The sequence below is a fragment of the Podarcis bocagei genome (genome assembly GCF_964188305.1).
Source record: "Podarcis bocagei genome assembly, chromosome: 1".
Classification (NCBI taxonomy): Eukaryota; Metazoa; Chordata; class Lepidosauria; order Squamata; family Lacertidae; genus Podarcis; species Podarcis bocagei.
The window spans coordinates 22279684-22295393 of record NC_138125.1 but is presented as its reverse complement, the minus strand read 5'-3'; the positions used below and the strand labels follow the sequence as shown (position 1 = coordinate 22295393).

The 15710-nt window shown below is 39.8% G+C and overlaps 1 protein-coding gene across 2 annotated transcripts in view; it reads left to right on the top strand.

The window, feature by feature from the left end:
• Positions 1–15710, top strand: part of PPP4R4 (protein phosphatase 4 regulatory subunit 4) — an 80826-nt gene that overhangs the window by 52090 nt on the left and 13026 nt on the right. For both annotated transcript variants that reach the window (XM_081172810.1, XM_081172811.1), the window contains exons 8-16: positions 2789–2910; positions 3065–3187; positions 6520–6689; positions 7491–7610; positions 9619–9696; positions 11183–11266; positions 11717–11899; positions 13624–13729; positions 15292–15439. In XM_081172810.1, coding sequence (XP_081028936.1) covers positions 2789–2910; positions 3065–3187; positions 6520–6689; positions 7491–7610; positions 9619–9696; positions 11183–11266; positions 11717–11899; positions 13624–13729; positions 15292–15439 — 1134 coding nt within the window. The remainder of the gene's footprint in view (positions 1–2788; positions 2911–3064; positions 3188–6519; positions 6690–7490; positions 7611–9618; positions 9697–11182; positions 11267–11716; positions 11900–13623; positions 13730–15291; positions 15440–15710) is intronic.

The window sequence follows — 15710 nt, the reverse complement described above, 5'->3', positions numbered from 1 at the left end:
AGGCTGTAAATTGCCAATTGGGAAAAATTCCTACCATGCCCCTTGTGGCGACAGACCGAAGTCCATAGCAAAGTCAGAAACCTACCTAAAGGGAGGGAGTGTGGGAAAACGTGGGGGCTAGCTGGCAAAAGAGGGCGAGCCCCGGCCGCGCCGGCCCTAAATAGGACAGGCCACGCCCCCCCAGGCACCCGATTGGCTGGCTGGGTGGACGATGCGGCCGGGATTCCCCTGCTCTCGCGGGGGCTGAAACCAGCCCCCGCTCACGTGGGGTGGGCATGAAGCCCGCAACCCCACCTCCTGGGCAGGCCGGATGTGGCTTTGTACCTGGCAGGGGGCTAAAAGAGAGCAGCATATGACAGCCCTGCAGTGCTGTCCAGTGTTATCCAATCTGTTGGTGTATTGATTGGGGTGTTTTAAAGTGAAAAGCAGTTAAGGGGGTTGTTGAGTGTAGTAGCAGCAGTGGGTGGGAGGAAAGGGGTGATTAACGTAGCTCCCATTCTCTTTTCCGCTGCGGCGAAGCGGGGACCCTTTCAGAAATCACAGGCGGATGAAGCCTGTGACCGTGGGACTCGGCGGGCACCTTTAGCGCCCCCCCAACCCACAAAGTTGTGAGTCAACTGCTATTTCCGTGGAGCGAAGCAGCACAGCCGTTGCCAGAGAGCGCTGCCTTTTTCCTGGGACAATTTGGCATCTAAAGTAATCACCCGTGAGTACTTAAACATTAAACAATTGGACTTCAAATAAGAACTGGCGATTAGAAAGGAATTGGACTTAAAAATTTACCTTAATTTGGTACTGAAACGGGAAGGTCTAAACAGGAAGTCAGCCTTCCGTTTCCTTGTAGTCAGAAGAAAGCAAAGACAACGTAAACTAGAGCTTAGAAAATCACTTTCAAAGGATTGGTTTTCACCATTTAAAATCGTTGAACCCCCCTTCGGTAGCAGGAGAAGAAGGGGGATCTTTTTTGGACTGTTTAAACCTGCAGAAGAGAGTTTAAAGTAAAGTAACTTTCCACTGTCCTGATCCTGGAGGGGGGTGTCAGAATTGACGTTTTGAAGCTCATTGACCAGAGACAAATGTTTTTGACAGACAGTTAAAAGAAGAGTAACATTGTGATTCCACTGTTTCCTTTCGCATTTTAAAGGAAAAAATATTGACAAAATATCTTGAAAAAAGAAACTTTGTTGCTATTGTCTTTAAAAGAAAGAACAACCAGAAGTTTTTCCCCTAGAGGGGGACTGTGAAACTGTAACTAATTCTAGGAAGCTTGCAGCTGCTACAGATTACAACCGTGGGAAAGGACTTGTGACCTTGTAGGACAATGCTTTCAGAAGCACTGTTGGGTGCTTTCTGTAAAATAAATGCCCTATTGGATCAGTTAAGTCAGAAGACGGATTTGATGACTAATGTGGCCAGAACATTTGAACAGGTAGTAGGAAACTATGTGGAGCCCACCCAGGAACTTAAACAGGAGTGTGCCATGACAGAACAGTTGAGAAAAGAGGATGTTGCTGAATTTTGGGTGCCAGAAAGGGAGGAACTTTTGGCCCTGCAGGAAAATGAGCCTTTGGATTGGACAAATGAACTTGGAAAAAACCAGATTTGGAAAGATAAAGTTTGGATTGATTTGGAAATGGGGGGTTGGACTATGCAGAGATGTTTGGACTTTCCAAGTCTGGCAATGGGCCATCAGATGTTTGGAGTTGTGGGGGCTCCCAATTTTGGAGGGAATTTGAAACATGTCTTAAAATACCACATGGAGGCTAGTCTGGACTATGGGAAAGGGGCTGATTGGTTGAAAAGGGTCAAAAACACTACCAAGCTGGAGTTCCCACGAGTGAAAGGAAAATATGAAGAAGAGCTGCGGAAGGGACATGGAAGAGACTTGAATGCCTCGGATATAAGATCACCAGGTTAATGTGCCAGACCAATGGGATAAAAAGGACTGACAAACCCGGGACCAGGAGGAAGGGACGCTGGAAGAAGATTGGATTGTTTATTTCTTTTTTCTATCATTAGGAATGCCTTATAAAATTGATGAATGTTAGAAAAATGTTGAAATGAAATTACTTGGCTCTTGTAAAAATGTTTAAAGAATTAGGTAAAAAGGTAATGGTTATAAGAAGTTGGTAAAAGTAAGATTTAAGTCTTAAGCTTTAAGGTTTTTATAAGATAAGATGAAAATAGAGTAAGGTAATGTAATGACAGAATACTATGAATTATGGAAAGGATTTGCTGTGACAACTATTAACCAAGATACAAGAAAAGGGAGGAGGAGGAGGAGGTGGTCATAGAAAGAAGGTAATGAAAGTGGAGAATTTGAAAATGTTGGTTTTATTTTTTCTTTTTCTGTTTTGTCTTTTTTCTTTGTAATTTTTTTAAAAAATTCTTTTTTCAATAAATATCATTTAAAAATAAATAAATAAATAAATAAATAAATAAAGTAGCTCCCATTCATGGGTGGGGGAAGATGGGGATTCTTGGGGTTGGGTTTTTGTTGCTGGGATAAACAAACAAATAATTATATCCATGCCAAAGGTCACATTGTTTCTGATAAAAATGAGAAAAGGGAAAGGAAAGGATGGCCATTTGACCTCTGCCTGGTGTCTTTTAATAATTTAACAAAACTTAAATACTGCTTGATTGTAATAAAACCTCTGAGCAGTTTACAAGGTACGCTGTATGGGGAAATACAAGCTCGTTCTTGAAGCCCCTGCCTGTTTCTGGAGAATCTGTGGATAGTGCAACAGTTGTCTTTTTTTACTAAATATTTTGATATTTTTTGTAGGACTGAGCTAACCAAAAACGTAGTGCTTCCTGAGCTGGTAGAATTAGCAAGGGATGAAGGCAGCAGTGTACGTCTTGCAGCTTTTGAGACCTTGGTTAATCTGCTGGAAATGTTTGATGCAGGTAAGATCAGAACTGAGTTGCATTGAACCTAGTACTACAGCCATTCCTCTGGTTGCCAGACTATGTTCTTTGTCAATATGCTATTCTTCACATTTTGATTAAAGATCACAAAAGGATAGCTCTGTTCATCTTTATAATATTTTCTGTTTTTCAGATGATAGAAGTCAAACAGTCCTCCCATTAGTGAAATCCTTCTGTGAAAAATCGTTCAAAGCAGATGAATCTATTCTGGTTTCACTATCTTTCCATTTAGGGAAGCTTTGTAATGGACTATATGGTATGATCAAATGATCCTAGTATGATATATATTTTAAGGGGTGCTGGGTTGTTTTTATTTGCATTGGAATCTTAATCACTGCAACCCCAAATAAATGAAATAAATGATTTTATTAACAAAGTAAATATGATCAAGGTGAAAACTGTGTATAATGACTTGCTGTTGCTCCCTCCCTTGACATGTGACATTTATTTGAATTTATAGTCCACATTTGTTTGCATAGCAATAGCATTGAAAACAGATACAGTACATCCTATGAAAATTCATTTAAAACTTTGTTAACTACTAGCAGAAATGGCAGACTTGTCCGTGAACTGTTGTTCCTGACATTTTTCTGAACCCTCATTTGATGCAACAGTTGAAGAGGAACAGAAGAGGGAGAGATTTGTTATTATTGTTTGGAGTTAGACTATTTTAAGGTCCATTCCTGTTGTGAATATTCTTAAGATGTCTGAACAGTATGCAAGTGCCAGAAATTTTAGAACTTTAGGTCTGACCTAAGCTTTTTACACTAAAATGAGGTTTGCCATGGAATGTCGTGAAGGGAATTTGAAAAGGGTTCTGTGCTCTTAACAGTCTGGTTCACATAAATAATTTCCTGATCAGTCAGTGCAGAGGTGTAGCACAGAGTCGAAAGCAGATCAATGCCACAACACAACAATTCTGCCCCTGCCCCTTACTTGCTTCCAGCTATGAATTATAGAATCATAGTATTCCAGAGTTAGAAGGAATCTCGAGGGTCATCTAGTCCAAACCCCTGCAATTATGATAGCAAAGACCAAAGCAAGGTTCCCACAGAGTTCCAGCAAACACCCTCTTTATAAAGAGGACTGATGTGATGGGGCCATTGATGGAAAAACCCATTCCCTTTCTCTCAGTACAGTAGCTGTACCCACACATTTGAAAGGTGTTAATAATGACAGATATAGCATGCATACCTCCAGTTACATTTCACATGAATATTCATTGATCTACATTTGTTATGTATACGGAAGTCATGAAAACTATTCAATATATAATGAATATTCAGTGTGTTAACAATGAATGCCAGCCTGTGGAATGTGTAATATTTTGTCCTTGGATTGTCAGTATTTTCCATATGCATGTGCAAGATAACAATACAAATAGCTTTGCCTCAGTGAGTTCCTCCTCTCAGGATGAGAACTTGGTGTGCCTTAGTTCTTCCTGCTTTGGAATGTAAAATCTCTGCTAGTGTGTTAAGTTTCAGAACTAGCCTCAAGGCCTTATAAACCACAGACAATGCCTTAGCTCTAAGGTCTTATCTTAAATGATCAAAAGTCTACTCCCACAATGCCTTCTCCCTGTAAGATCCAGTGCAGGTTAACACCTATCTGCTTACAACACATTGCAGAAGAGCCCTAATGCAAGAGCTGCAATATATACCTCTTTCATATTAAATCCTCAGAGCTGGAGTAACAGTCCCCATGGCTGCTGTCTAAAGCAGAGTTTTTCAACCTGTTTAGGTCCACGGCTCCCTTGACCAACTACATTCTTTCTGCAGCACCCCTGTAGGGCTCAGGAGCCCAGTTATGTCACCCCTTGCCTGCAGAGCTGGCAGCCCCTCATCCCTTTCCAAACACCCTTTTTTGTGGAGTGTTCCCTCAGCCTCTTCTCCCCTCTCCTTGGGAGTCCTCTGGGCAGCCGCAGCTGCTGCCCCTGGTCTCTGAGCTGCCCCCCTGCCCCAAAGAGAGGTGCCTCCTTATACTGCCCCACAGGGGCCTGGGAAGCACCCCTGGCCAGCCCCAGAGGCACCATTTCCTTGGGGCATTTGTAGCCAGGGCTGCTGCAACAAACAGCTGTGCAAGCCTTTGGGAGGCAGAGACGCAAGAGGGCATCAGAGGAGGGAGGGAGGGAATGAAAGAGGGACAGAGGTCAGTGTTTCCCACAGCACCCCTGACCATCATTCAAGGCACCCTAGGGTGCCACATCACATTGGTTGAAAACCACTGGTCTAAAGAAATATGTGGCTGAAATCACAAGCAGAGGTAATGATGCCTAGCTTTGTGTCTTAGGGAAATTTCAGATCACTGTTTGCAGCATGATAGGGAGTGCTGGCTTTTGCAAAGGGGAAAGAAAGCCCTACTGTGTGTGAATAAGCCCTTCTGCATGCCCGAAGGTGCTTGTTGGGTTGTAGCACTTCCATTTGTAAATTCTATAATACAGAAATAAGAATATTGTGCCTATGGATGAATAGCTAATTCCTCCAAAAATTTTTTTATTTTTTTAATAAATATTTTTATTCAGTTTTCAAACATAAAATAGAAGATCATTTAACAGTTACATAAAAACCCTTCACCAAAGAAATAACAAACAAAAGAGACATACAATTACACCAACAAATAATATAGCAAAGCAAAAAACAAAGAAAGAGAAAAAGCACAACTGTTCATAACCCTTTTTTTGTATAACTAACTGGACTTCCTCACATCTCCCTACCGTGCGTTCTTTGTACTAAAAGTGCCAGCAAATTATTACCTTGTTTCATTTCTTAATTTATACCTTTCAAATGTTATATTTCTAAACTTCAAGTAGTTTTTATCAAATAGTTGTAACTTAAATTTAAACATACTATTTCTTTAAGTTTCGATCTTTTCTTATATATCACTTAATTTTCTATATCTTTCAATCGAGTTACTGGAACCTTAGTTTTCTAAATCGTGCAATTTCTTAACATTCATACAATTTGTAGTGTTTTTGTAAATAGTCCTTAAACTTTTTCCAATCCTCTTCCATTGTTTCTTCTCCCAAATCTCGGATTCTGCCAGTCATTTCGGCCAGTTCCATATAGTCCATCAGTTGCGTCTGCCATTCTTCCAGTGTGGGCAAATCTTGTGTTTTCCAATGTTTTGCAATAAGTATTCTTGCTGCTGTAGTTGCATACATAAAAAAAATTCTGTCCTTCTTTAACACTTTCTGGCCAACAATGCCCAGAAGGAAGGCCTCCGGTTTCTTGGTAAATTCCTCCAAATTTTTAATGCCTTTTCACACTAGCATAGGAAGCTTTCCCAGGGGAGTTGTCTCATGGGAATGGACAAGGGCTTTGTACTGTGATTTCTGGAACAAATGGTTTTTTTCCACATCATGGTGCAAATAAACCTCACAAGAATTCTGCGAGGTGGGCAAAGCTGAGAGAGGGTGACTTGCCCAATATCAGCCAGTGAGCTTCATGGCAAAACAGGGATGCGCACCCAAGCATCAACAGTCCTGACTCCAATGCTATAGCTGCTATGCAAACCTGACTCACTGGACAGACCATTTTTGTGCTGTTATGTGAACGTAAAATAATAAACGCATATTGCATTTGTTTGAAGGGATTTTTACACCAGAGCAGCATTTGCGATTTTTGGAATTCTACAAGAAGCTTTGCACACTGGGATTAGAGCAAGAAAATGGACACAATGACAACCAGGTGCAACTCCAAACCCTAGAACAGGAAAAGAAGTACATCTCAGTGAGAAAGAACTGTGCTTACAATTTACCAGTGAGTGGACTACTGTTTTACTTAAAAATCCATTTATAATACGTGAATAATGTGTCTGTAATTCATATAAATCAGTTTAATAGTAATAATGAAGTTGGTACATCTTCTGGCTTTAAAGAGGTGGAATGTCCCCACCTCCAGGATGCTTTCCCCAAACTAGAAAGTGTACTATAAGCAGTGGGTTTTTTCTGGGGGTACACAGGGGTACACATACTCCTAAACATTTTGTGAAGCTTTGTACTTTTGTCCATTTACTGTATTTCTTTTCCCCAATTTGAACAATAAAATGGTGTTTTCTTGAGTCAAAATAAGAGTACCTCTAAACATTTTTTAAGAAAAAAAGCACTGACTATAAGGCTAGCAGGGCTACATCCCTTGCTGTTACACTGGCAGCGGCAGAGGATGGTGGAACAGGCACTACCACTTGCCTGCTCTCTTGGGATCTGCAACAAAATGTTGCAGTATAAAGTGCTTCTGTTCAAGTTCCAGCTGCTCCATTCCATTTCCCCCCAATCCTCTGTTTTCTGTTCCCTTTCTCCTAAAAGTCAGTCAGCATTATGTGGCCACAGCATACTGCCCCCACCCCCAGTTTGTTTGTTTTTAATATAAAGTTGTTGTTGTTGTTTAAAAAAACACCTTGCAAACCTTGGGATTCCACACAGCCCAGTGTGATGCTTCTTTCTTATATTTTGATTGTTCCTTTTTGGCTACATAAGGGTAGGCATTTGGAGAAAGAGTCCACTCTTTGTGGTTATAATATGTTCCTGTCCACATTAAATGTTACATCATTTCTATTCCTAGGCCATGATGGTTTTCGTGGATCCCAAAAATTTCAATTTGGAACTGTACTCAACATTCTTCTGTCTATGTCATGACCCTGAAGTCCTAGTCAGGCACACGATGGCTATTGGCTTCTATGAAGTAAGTCAAGGAATACTCCTTGGATTAATTTCAACAACTATTCATTGTATACAATCTCATTGATATGTTCATCTTTAATATACAGTATTAGTGTATGCTAACCTCCCGAATTGAAACCAGTGCAATTTATAACTTACTAACTTTGGATTCTTACTAGTTTATGGTTGTTTCATATGACTGCATTGAGGTGTCTTTTATGTATAATATATATAATACAATATAATATAAATCCATGTATACTTTTTCCATTACGAACAAATAAGTGCATGAGGCTATGAGCAGGCCATTTTCAACACAAAGTTTGTTATTAGGACTCTTGATTTTTCCAGTTGTTTATGTGCGAAATATTTCTTGCTGAAGCAAGTCCTGAGTTCACAGGAAGTAAAGGACAACAGATTAATAAAGCTATTGTAGTCAAGATTTTTAAACACAAATATAAAACTCCTTCATTTTATTTAATGGTGGCTACTGAGTCTTGTATGTGTTTTATGTGTTTAATATGTCTGTATAATCAATGTTTTATACATTGTTTTTTATGGTTTTTATTGTCTAAATTATGCCAATAAAGGCTGAATGAACGAATAAAGCTATTAGCTGTATTCATTTTCCCCCTCCTTCTCCCCCTCCATGTACCCCACACCCCCAAATTTGCTCTAGGGGTTACCCCAACCCCTCCAAGCAAATCAGGAGTGGAATGCAGAGAGGCATGTGGTGGAGGTGAGGGAAGGGAAGTTTCTGTTCCACTTGCACGGTGCTTTAATTGATTTAACCCAGCATAATGTCAGTTTTAGATTTTAGGGTCTTGCTTTAGAAAATTAATTTGGGCCAAAGGAGAGTTCTATTTCCTTGTCAACAGACAGAAACAGTACAATGACTGGGGAAAGAGAGAATCGAAACAGAAGGGAATTAGATACAGATGTGAGAGGAGGTGGGAGTGGTGTACTTGGCAATGCTTCTGCATAACTTATGTAGGACTGTAAGACCTGGCATTTTAATTGGCTGTTGCTGTAGAATAATTTTATGTACTCATCTGAAGCACTTTTCATATGAATGAAAAATTACCTATTAGACTTTAAAAATACATATCTTTGGTGCCTTGTGTTAATTACCACCTTGGATTACATCAGTTGTCCTGTACCATAGTAATCTACATATTTCTGCTACTGGATATATTTTAAATATATAGTATTCTGCAGATGACTACAGTTCCCTCTTTCTGTTCTGATAGTAAACAATCATAGCTCTTAACAAGTATGTTTCATCCAGAGAGCTAGATAATTTTTTCCCTATTGCTTTGACATCCTCATAAGAAAAAGTGATCAACCAATCCAGTTTATAGAATCTATCAAATGATGACAATTCATTAATATATATTTTTTATTTTTAAAGTTTCCATTATATTGACTAACCAAGAAGCTACTTGTGATTCAGTCCAGTCAGTGTCACCATTCCATGGACCTGTGTGGGATGGTGGAAATATATGGGGTGGTTTTCAACTATATATTACTCAAAGTAAATGTACTCATTAATTTCAGTGGGTCAGCTCTGAGTAAAACCTAGCTGAATGCAACCCATGGTTTCTGTTGGGAATGAGGAAAAAGTGAGGGAACTGTGTTTAGTATAGTAGTATATGTAGCCAACTAGGAGTAGATCAGCTATATTATTTTAAGTTAATAGGAATTACATGGCAGAAGGCTAAAATGTTTGGCTGTGTCAAAAGATTGGATATTTGAAATGTAAAAAGAAGCAAAATGTAATCGCAGTACCCAAGGGCACAATTTGAAAGTGTGCTGTTGCCAGGATGTTTATTTTCTGTGCTACTGTGTGATGCCACACTGCTTAGTAGTGAGAAAAGGACCTGACCTCAACTCTCTTAAGTATGATTGTTGGTATTAGAGATCTAGGCTACATCCTTGTTTCCTTTTGGCTATTCAGACCTTGTTGAAAAATAAATATGACCAGATTAAGAAGGCTAATGTCCCTGTTTTGTTGGTTCTGTATTTTTCAGGTTGCTAAGCTTTTAAATACTGATGTGTATGTAATACATAAAGAACTGGTAGCCCTATTACAGGATGAGTCATTAGAGGTAATAATAACCTATTTGTTGCTTACGTTAAGATCATTTACAATTATCCTAAATGACACTATAACAAAACTAAGTAAGAAAGGCTTGGTGGAATGAATCATTTCTTCTTGTTGCATGGTCTAGTCATAAAGAACATGATAAGTGTTTAGTAAAGATTTATTTGAAAGTGATGACTGAACTCTTTTCACTTAAGCCCATATGTCATCTTCCCCAGAGAGGTTAAAAAAATGTGGAGCCAAATGAACTAACGTACCGTAAACACAGAAGTGCCCTTCAAACAGTACTGATTCTTGGATTAACATTAAATCAGAGTAGGGTCAATCTTGGATTAACTATCCTTCAATACCTTTGTAGAATACTTGGGCTTGATCAAGTCATCACTTATAAGCAGATGATGGCACAAAGCAGGGAGAGACTACCGATATTTTATAGGCTAGGTTAAAAAATCATATTCAGGAGTCATCAGTGATAATTCTCTACTTAACACTAATAACAACTCGTTTTGCAATGAAGTGTTTAGTTGTGTCACAAAATTTATGTTGCTAAATCAAAATGCATGAAGTCAGGCTGTAGAATATACCATATTTTCCCGTGTATAGGACTAGGTTTTTTCCTAAAAATAATGTCAAAAATTTGGGGGTGTCTTATACTGTATACAGATACATCTCCCTCCATTTTCTTAAATCGGAGTCCCCCAAAATAGGGGGCGTCTTATACATGGGGGTGTCATATAGACGGAAAAATACAGTAAGTTATAAGAAGAAAAAATGAGCAGATTGAAGCATATTCAAATTAGAAAAGAATTGTTCGATAGCTATGTTGATGGTTTCTCAGTATTTTAATACATGCTGGAAAGAAGAGGAATCGTGGAATTAGAGTGGGTTTAGGCCTCTGTCTAACCAATGCTTGATGCAGGAAATTCAGAGATAGACAGATAGCTATCTAGTCTCTGCTTGAAGACCCCCAGGGAGGGTCTGCTTACTACTTTCCTAAGTAACTGGTTGCATTGTAAAACTGTTATTTTGGTTCAGAAGTTTTTCTTAATTTTCAGCCAACTTAATCATCTTGTGACTTAAGCACATTAAACCTGGTTCTGCAACAGTGAACAAGGTTTTGCTCTCTTCCATGTGACAGCCTTTCAGATATTTGCTCTTTTTTGTAAGTTCTGGGAGACAAAAGATGTTTTAGCACCACACGAACATACCGTTGCTGACTGGATAGGCATCTCTGTTGATGTTAACAGCCTTCATCTGCGCCACAGCCAACTAACTGTCCAGTCAGTGACTGTAGACTTGTATAGTGTCTTACCTTCACCACTGCCTCCTGGCTCCTACAGATAAGGGTGGGAATTTTCCTTTCCCCTTCAATTCCCCACACAGCAGCAGCTGTAGTCCTATGGAGAAGACTAAAATGAAAACTAGAGAGATGTAACGTGAATGATGTCTTTGTCACATAAATGTCAGCGACTCATCTTTTCTTTAACTAGGTGTTAGATGCATTAATAGGCTACCTTCCTGAAATTCTTGAACTATTGTCTACTGGAGGAGAAAACATTGGAACAGAGAGCAAGGTAAGGTGGCAGAATCCTGTTCTGAGCATCGGAAGTGTTTCCCAGTTGCCTCTTTGAGGCAACTGACTACCAGCTTGTAGCACAAAGCAACCAAGACCACGCCTTCTGCTGCTTGGTAGACATGGCCCAAGTATCAAACTCACACAACCTAAGCTATTTCTGGAGCTGACATTGAGGATTTGGTTGGGATCCAAAGAGCCCATGTGTATATGTAAAGCACTTGTGTGCACACTGGGTGGGAGTCCCGGTCCTCCTTTTCAGCTGTAGCCCCCTGCTATGTTGCTCTAGGGAGAATTCAACTGGGGGTGGGGGAGAACCACAGTGAATGTCCAGAAGACCGCGCATGGCAGAGTAAGCAGACTTTGTGTTCATTTGAAAGATGGCAGTTTGTTGTTCAGTGATATAATTTGCATTTCTTCTCCCATCCCCTGGATCCTTGCCATTCTTTAGTTACTGAATTTCCCAGAGTTGATCCCAGCGCTAACAAGAGCGGAGCAGAGAGCAGCAACCTCTTTGAAATGGAGGACTCATGAGAAGCTACTACAAAAATATGCCTGCCTGCCTCATGTCATCTCAAGTGATCAAATTTATTATCGCTTTTTGCATAGAATGTTGAGCATCATTATGACAAACGTGAGTTCCCTGTGACCTCTCTCTCTCTCTCTTGCTTCCTTGTACTTCCTTCTGAAATATTATAGGAGGCATGGGCATAGCCGGTGGGGGGGCAGTTGTCCCCCTAAACCAAGTAAAAAAACAAAAATACTTAACAAAAAGTAGAAATAATCAGAATATTTGAAATTGAAATGATCTCTGAGGTCACCTAGGTGATGTTGTGGCGCATTCTAACAATGCAACTGGCTTCAGAAATGGGATGGGCAAAAGCAAGCTTAGATAGCAGCCCTGCTCAGAGAGGGCTGATATATAATTTTATGGTATTACTCCAAAAAGAAGTGGTGTTATGAGCCATCAAACCTCAGAAAAACACGTTTTCCAAAAGGTTTCTGCAATTTTGGCCACTAGTGTAGTTGTATGGGGTGGGATGAGCAGAGATTAAATCCTGCTCAGTTTGCCTTCACACTACTGTTCACTGCTGGGAATGGGTGTGCAGCCAATGCAGAATTTAATGATGCCCAAGTACCCGTTAGATGTGTCAGGAGTGTTGTCAGTGGGTGGGCGTGGTTTAGGAGAAATGGCCTTGCAGACAAACTTGGCAAGTTGATTCCACTCTGCTGGCACTATCTGCCAGAGCTTCAGGTGCAGTGGTGGATCTTTCACTCTCCTGCTCTCTGAGCAGGGCTGCTATCTAATCTGAAGTAAACCCCACTGAGTTCAATGGGTCTTATCCCCAGGTAATTGGATGTAGGATTTCAAACTTAAAACAGCAAACGACACGGCAGTATGAAATGCCAGGTAGTGGAAAAACATTTGTTAGCAGTGTGAAGCATAAGAAGTTTATTTTGTTTTATTTTAATGTTCTTCATTACTATTAAGTATATTTTGTCACTGAAGTATTCAGCAGGTAGCATAACTTCTGAAAATTAAAAGTAAAGTGGAATGTGGTCAAAACTCTACTACTTGTGCTGAGACAGCAAAAAGAGAAAGAGCTCTATTTGAAGCCTCCCAGAGGGTTTACACCTCTATTCTAAATCCACTCATTTGGAAAGCCAGCTTCTTGTATGTTTTGGATGAAGACCTCAAAGGCATCTGTCTTAATCTATTGATTGCTGCAAGGTTAGAGGCTCAGAAGCACATGGGGTTTGCCTAACTCCAAAGCCTACTCCATTCACTTCAGTGGATTGGGCAGATTGACTTCTGCATTTAAACAAAAGTGTTCCCCTCCCCCCATTTCCTGACTCATGTGTTCATGAGGGAAATAAAAACTTGCACTGACTTCACACATTTCCCTGCTCCCCTCCCTACCCAATTGTCTCCCCATAGGAATAATGTCACATTATGAATGCTCTTAGCATATGTTATGTGCAAAAATAAGCAAAATAAAATAAGCTGTAAAACGCAATATATTCAGTTAGAAACCAATCAATTGGGAACGATTTTGAGAATTTACTACCCGCTATCACACAAACATTTGAAATTGCTTCATTTTTTAGATTCAAGTTTTAAGGATTAGGCTTTGGGGAGTAGTGGCAAATTCAATTTAAGTGCATTTCAGATTTCTTAAGTACCAATTCTTCAGTTGCTTCTACTCTCTCCCTCCACCCCCCCTCCATACCATTAGCCATTAATTATCCTTAATGCTCTTCAATCAACAATGTGAATACAATCCATCAACAATGTGAAAACAATCTGAATACTTACAGAGACTGTAGGATTAAATGTATTTCCTTTCTTTCTTGAAGAATGTTTTACCTGTCCAAAAAGCAGCTGCTCGAACCCTGTGTGTATATTTACGTTACAATCGCAAACAAGAACAGAGGCATGAAGTCATCCAGAAACTGATTGAGCGTAAGTCCTGATTTTCTCTTTGTTTTGAGGACAGCAATGTAATTTGGAAAAAGGGATGGCAACTGTGTGTAGAGTTGTACAAGAGGGGAAGGTTCCTGTCTTTACAGTGCAGCAAGCATTTTACAAACTTAAAGTCCCAGGTTCAGTCACATCTTCAGTTAAAGCAGGGATGAGGAACCTGTGGCCCTAGACATTGTTGTACAGCTTCCACCATCCCTCATCAGTGACCCATGCAGGTTGGGACTGTTAGGAGTTGAGTGTAATAAGCTCTGGAGGGCTTCAGGTTCCCCATCTCTGAGCTAAAGGTGTGAGAGAGCCAGTGTAACATAATGGTCAGAGTGTTGGACTGGAACTTGACAGAGCAGGGTTCGAAACCCCATTCAGCCATGAAGCTCCCTGGGTGACCTTGGGCCAGTCACCATATCTTAGCCTAACATACCTCATTATAGGGTTGCTATAAGGATGAAATAAAATAGGGAGGGGGGGAAACCATGTACACCATCCTTGGAAGGTATGTAAAGGTAATAAATAAAGTAAAATAAATGAAGGATCTCAGTATAGCAAGACCTTATAGAACTCCTGCCAATTGGAATAGAAATGGACCAGTGGTCTGATACCATGGTGGTGTAACATGTTCAGACACTTCAACACAGTTATATTGGTATCAGAGTAACCAGAGGCTTCATTTCCAAAGTGCTGCATTTTAAAGTTTCGGTAAACTATCTAATCTACATCTATATAGCTATATTTATAAATTTAGAGGTTTTAAATAATGTAATAATGGCTGACAGACGTCAACTTTCTGATCTGCACTTGTAGGTCTACCAAAAGAATACGCAAAGGATGAGAGACAGTTGATTAATCTAAATGTTCATACTTCAAACTTTCTTAGGCAATAGCATCAAATATATCTTGGTTTCCAATTCAGGCATTAATTATTCCCATGGGAAACTGCATTTTTCTGGTGGTCAAATCAAATTGAGAAAATAAATTGGTCCAGTGTAGATGAAACACTGCTGATCTCAGCTGTGGTTATGATGTGGTCATGGGACCCCTCTGCCTTCGTTGCTCCCTAGCATGAATTTCCTCCACTTCTTTCCCTTGTCAGCTTTAACCCTGTACCATGGTATCAATGTCAACCATGGTTAGTGTTAACTATGGTAAGCTTCTCTAACTAAGATTGAAAACCAAGCTGGCTTGAAGCTGTTTTGCTGACCCACCTTAAGTGGGAGGCTGGCTGTTGGTACAATGTAATGCTAAAACCTGGTGGAGTTCATGCTAGAGAAAGAGGAAGAAGGGGGAGGGAGCCCATGGTCATCTCTTGATCTTTCAGCATTGTTTTAAAGATTAACAGTGTTCTGTCTTGACAGGACTTATGACTAATCTTTTCACATTATTGAAAATGACATAAAACATTTTCCAGGATCAGTTTGTATTGAGCTCATCCCATTAAATTAACTTTGAGATTATATATTGCATTTCTATGCATTTCTTGTGCAGTAAAACAAAATGAAAATCTACATATGGTGATCGTCAGTTTCTTTTAATCATTTTTTTTCCAGAGTTGGGCCAAGGAAAAAGCTACTGGAACAGATTGCGTTTTTTAGATACCTGTGAATTCATCATAGAACTCTTTTCCAAATCTTTTTTTTGTGAATACTTCTTTCTCCCAGTGCTTGAGCTTACACATGATCCAGTTGCAAACGTGAGGTACTGCACAAGTTGTGTTAAAAAAATCTATGTGGCTTGGTCAAGATGTTTTATATCAATGTTGTATAGAGCGGGTTGGCAATTTGCTTGGGATGCCTTGCATTCATTTCTTGAGTAAGAATTCACCTCTACACCACCTTGTTTGTTACCCAGTATTATCTCAGTATTAATGCTGCAATATATTATACTGTTGTGTAACAGTGGCATGGCCATCCTCAGAAGAGGTTATCTATTCTGAGTGCAGTCCTTAGTCTTTTGAAGTCTGAAGCTA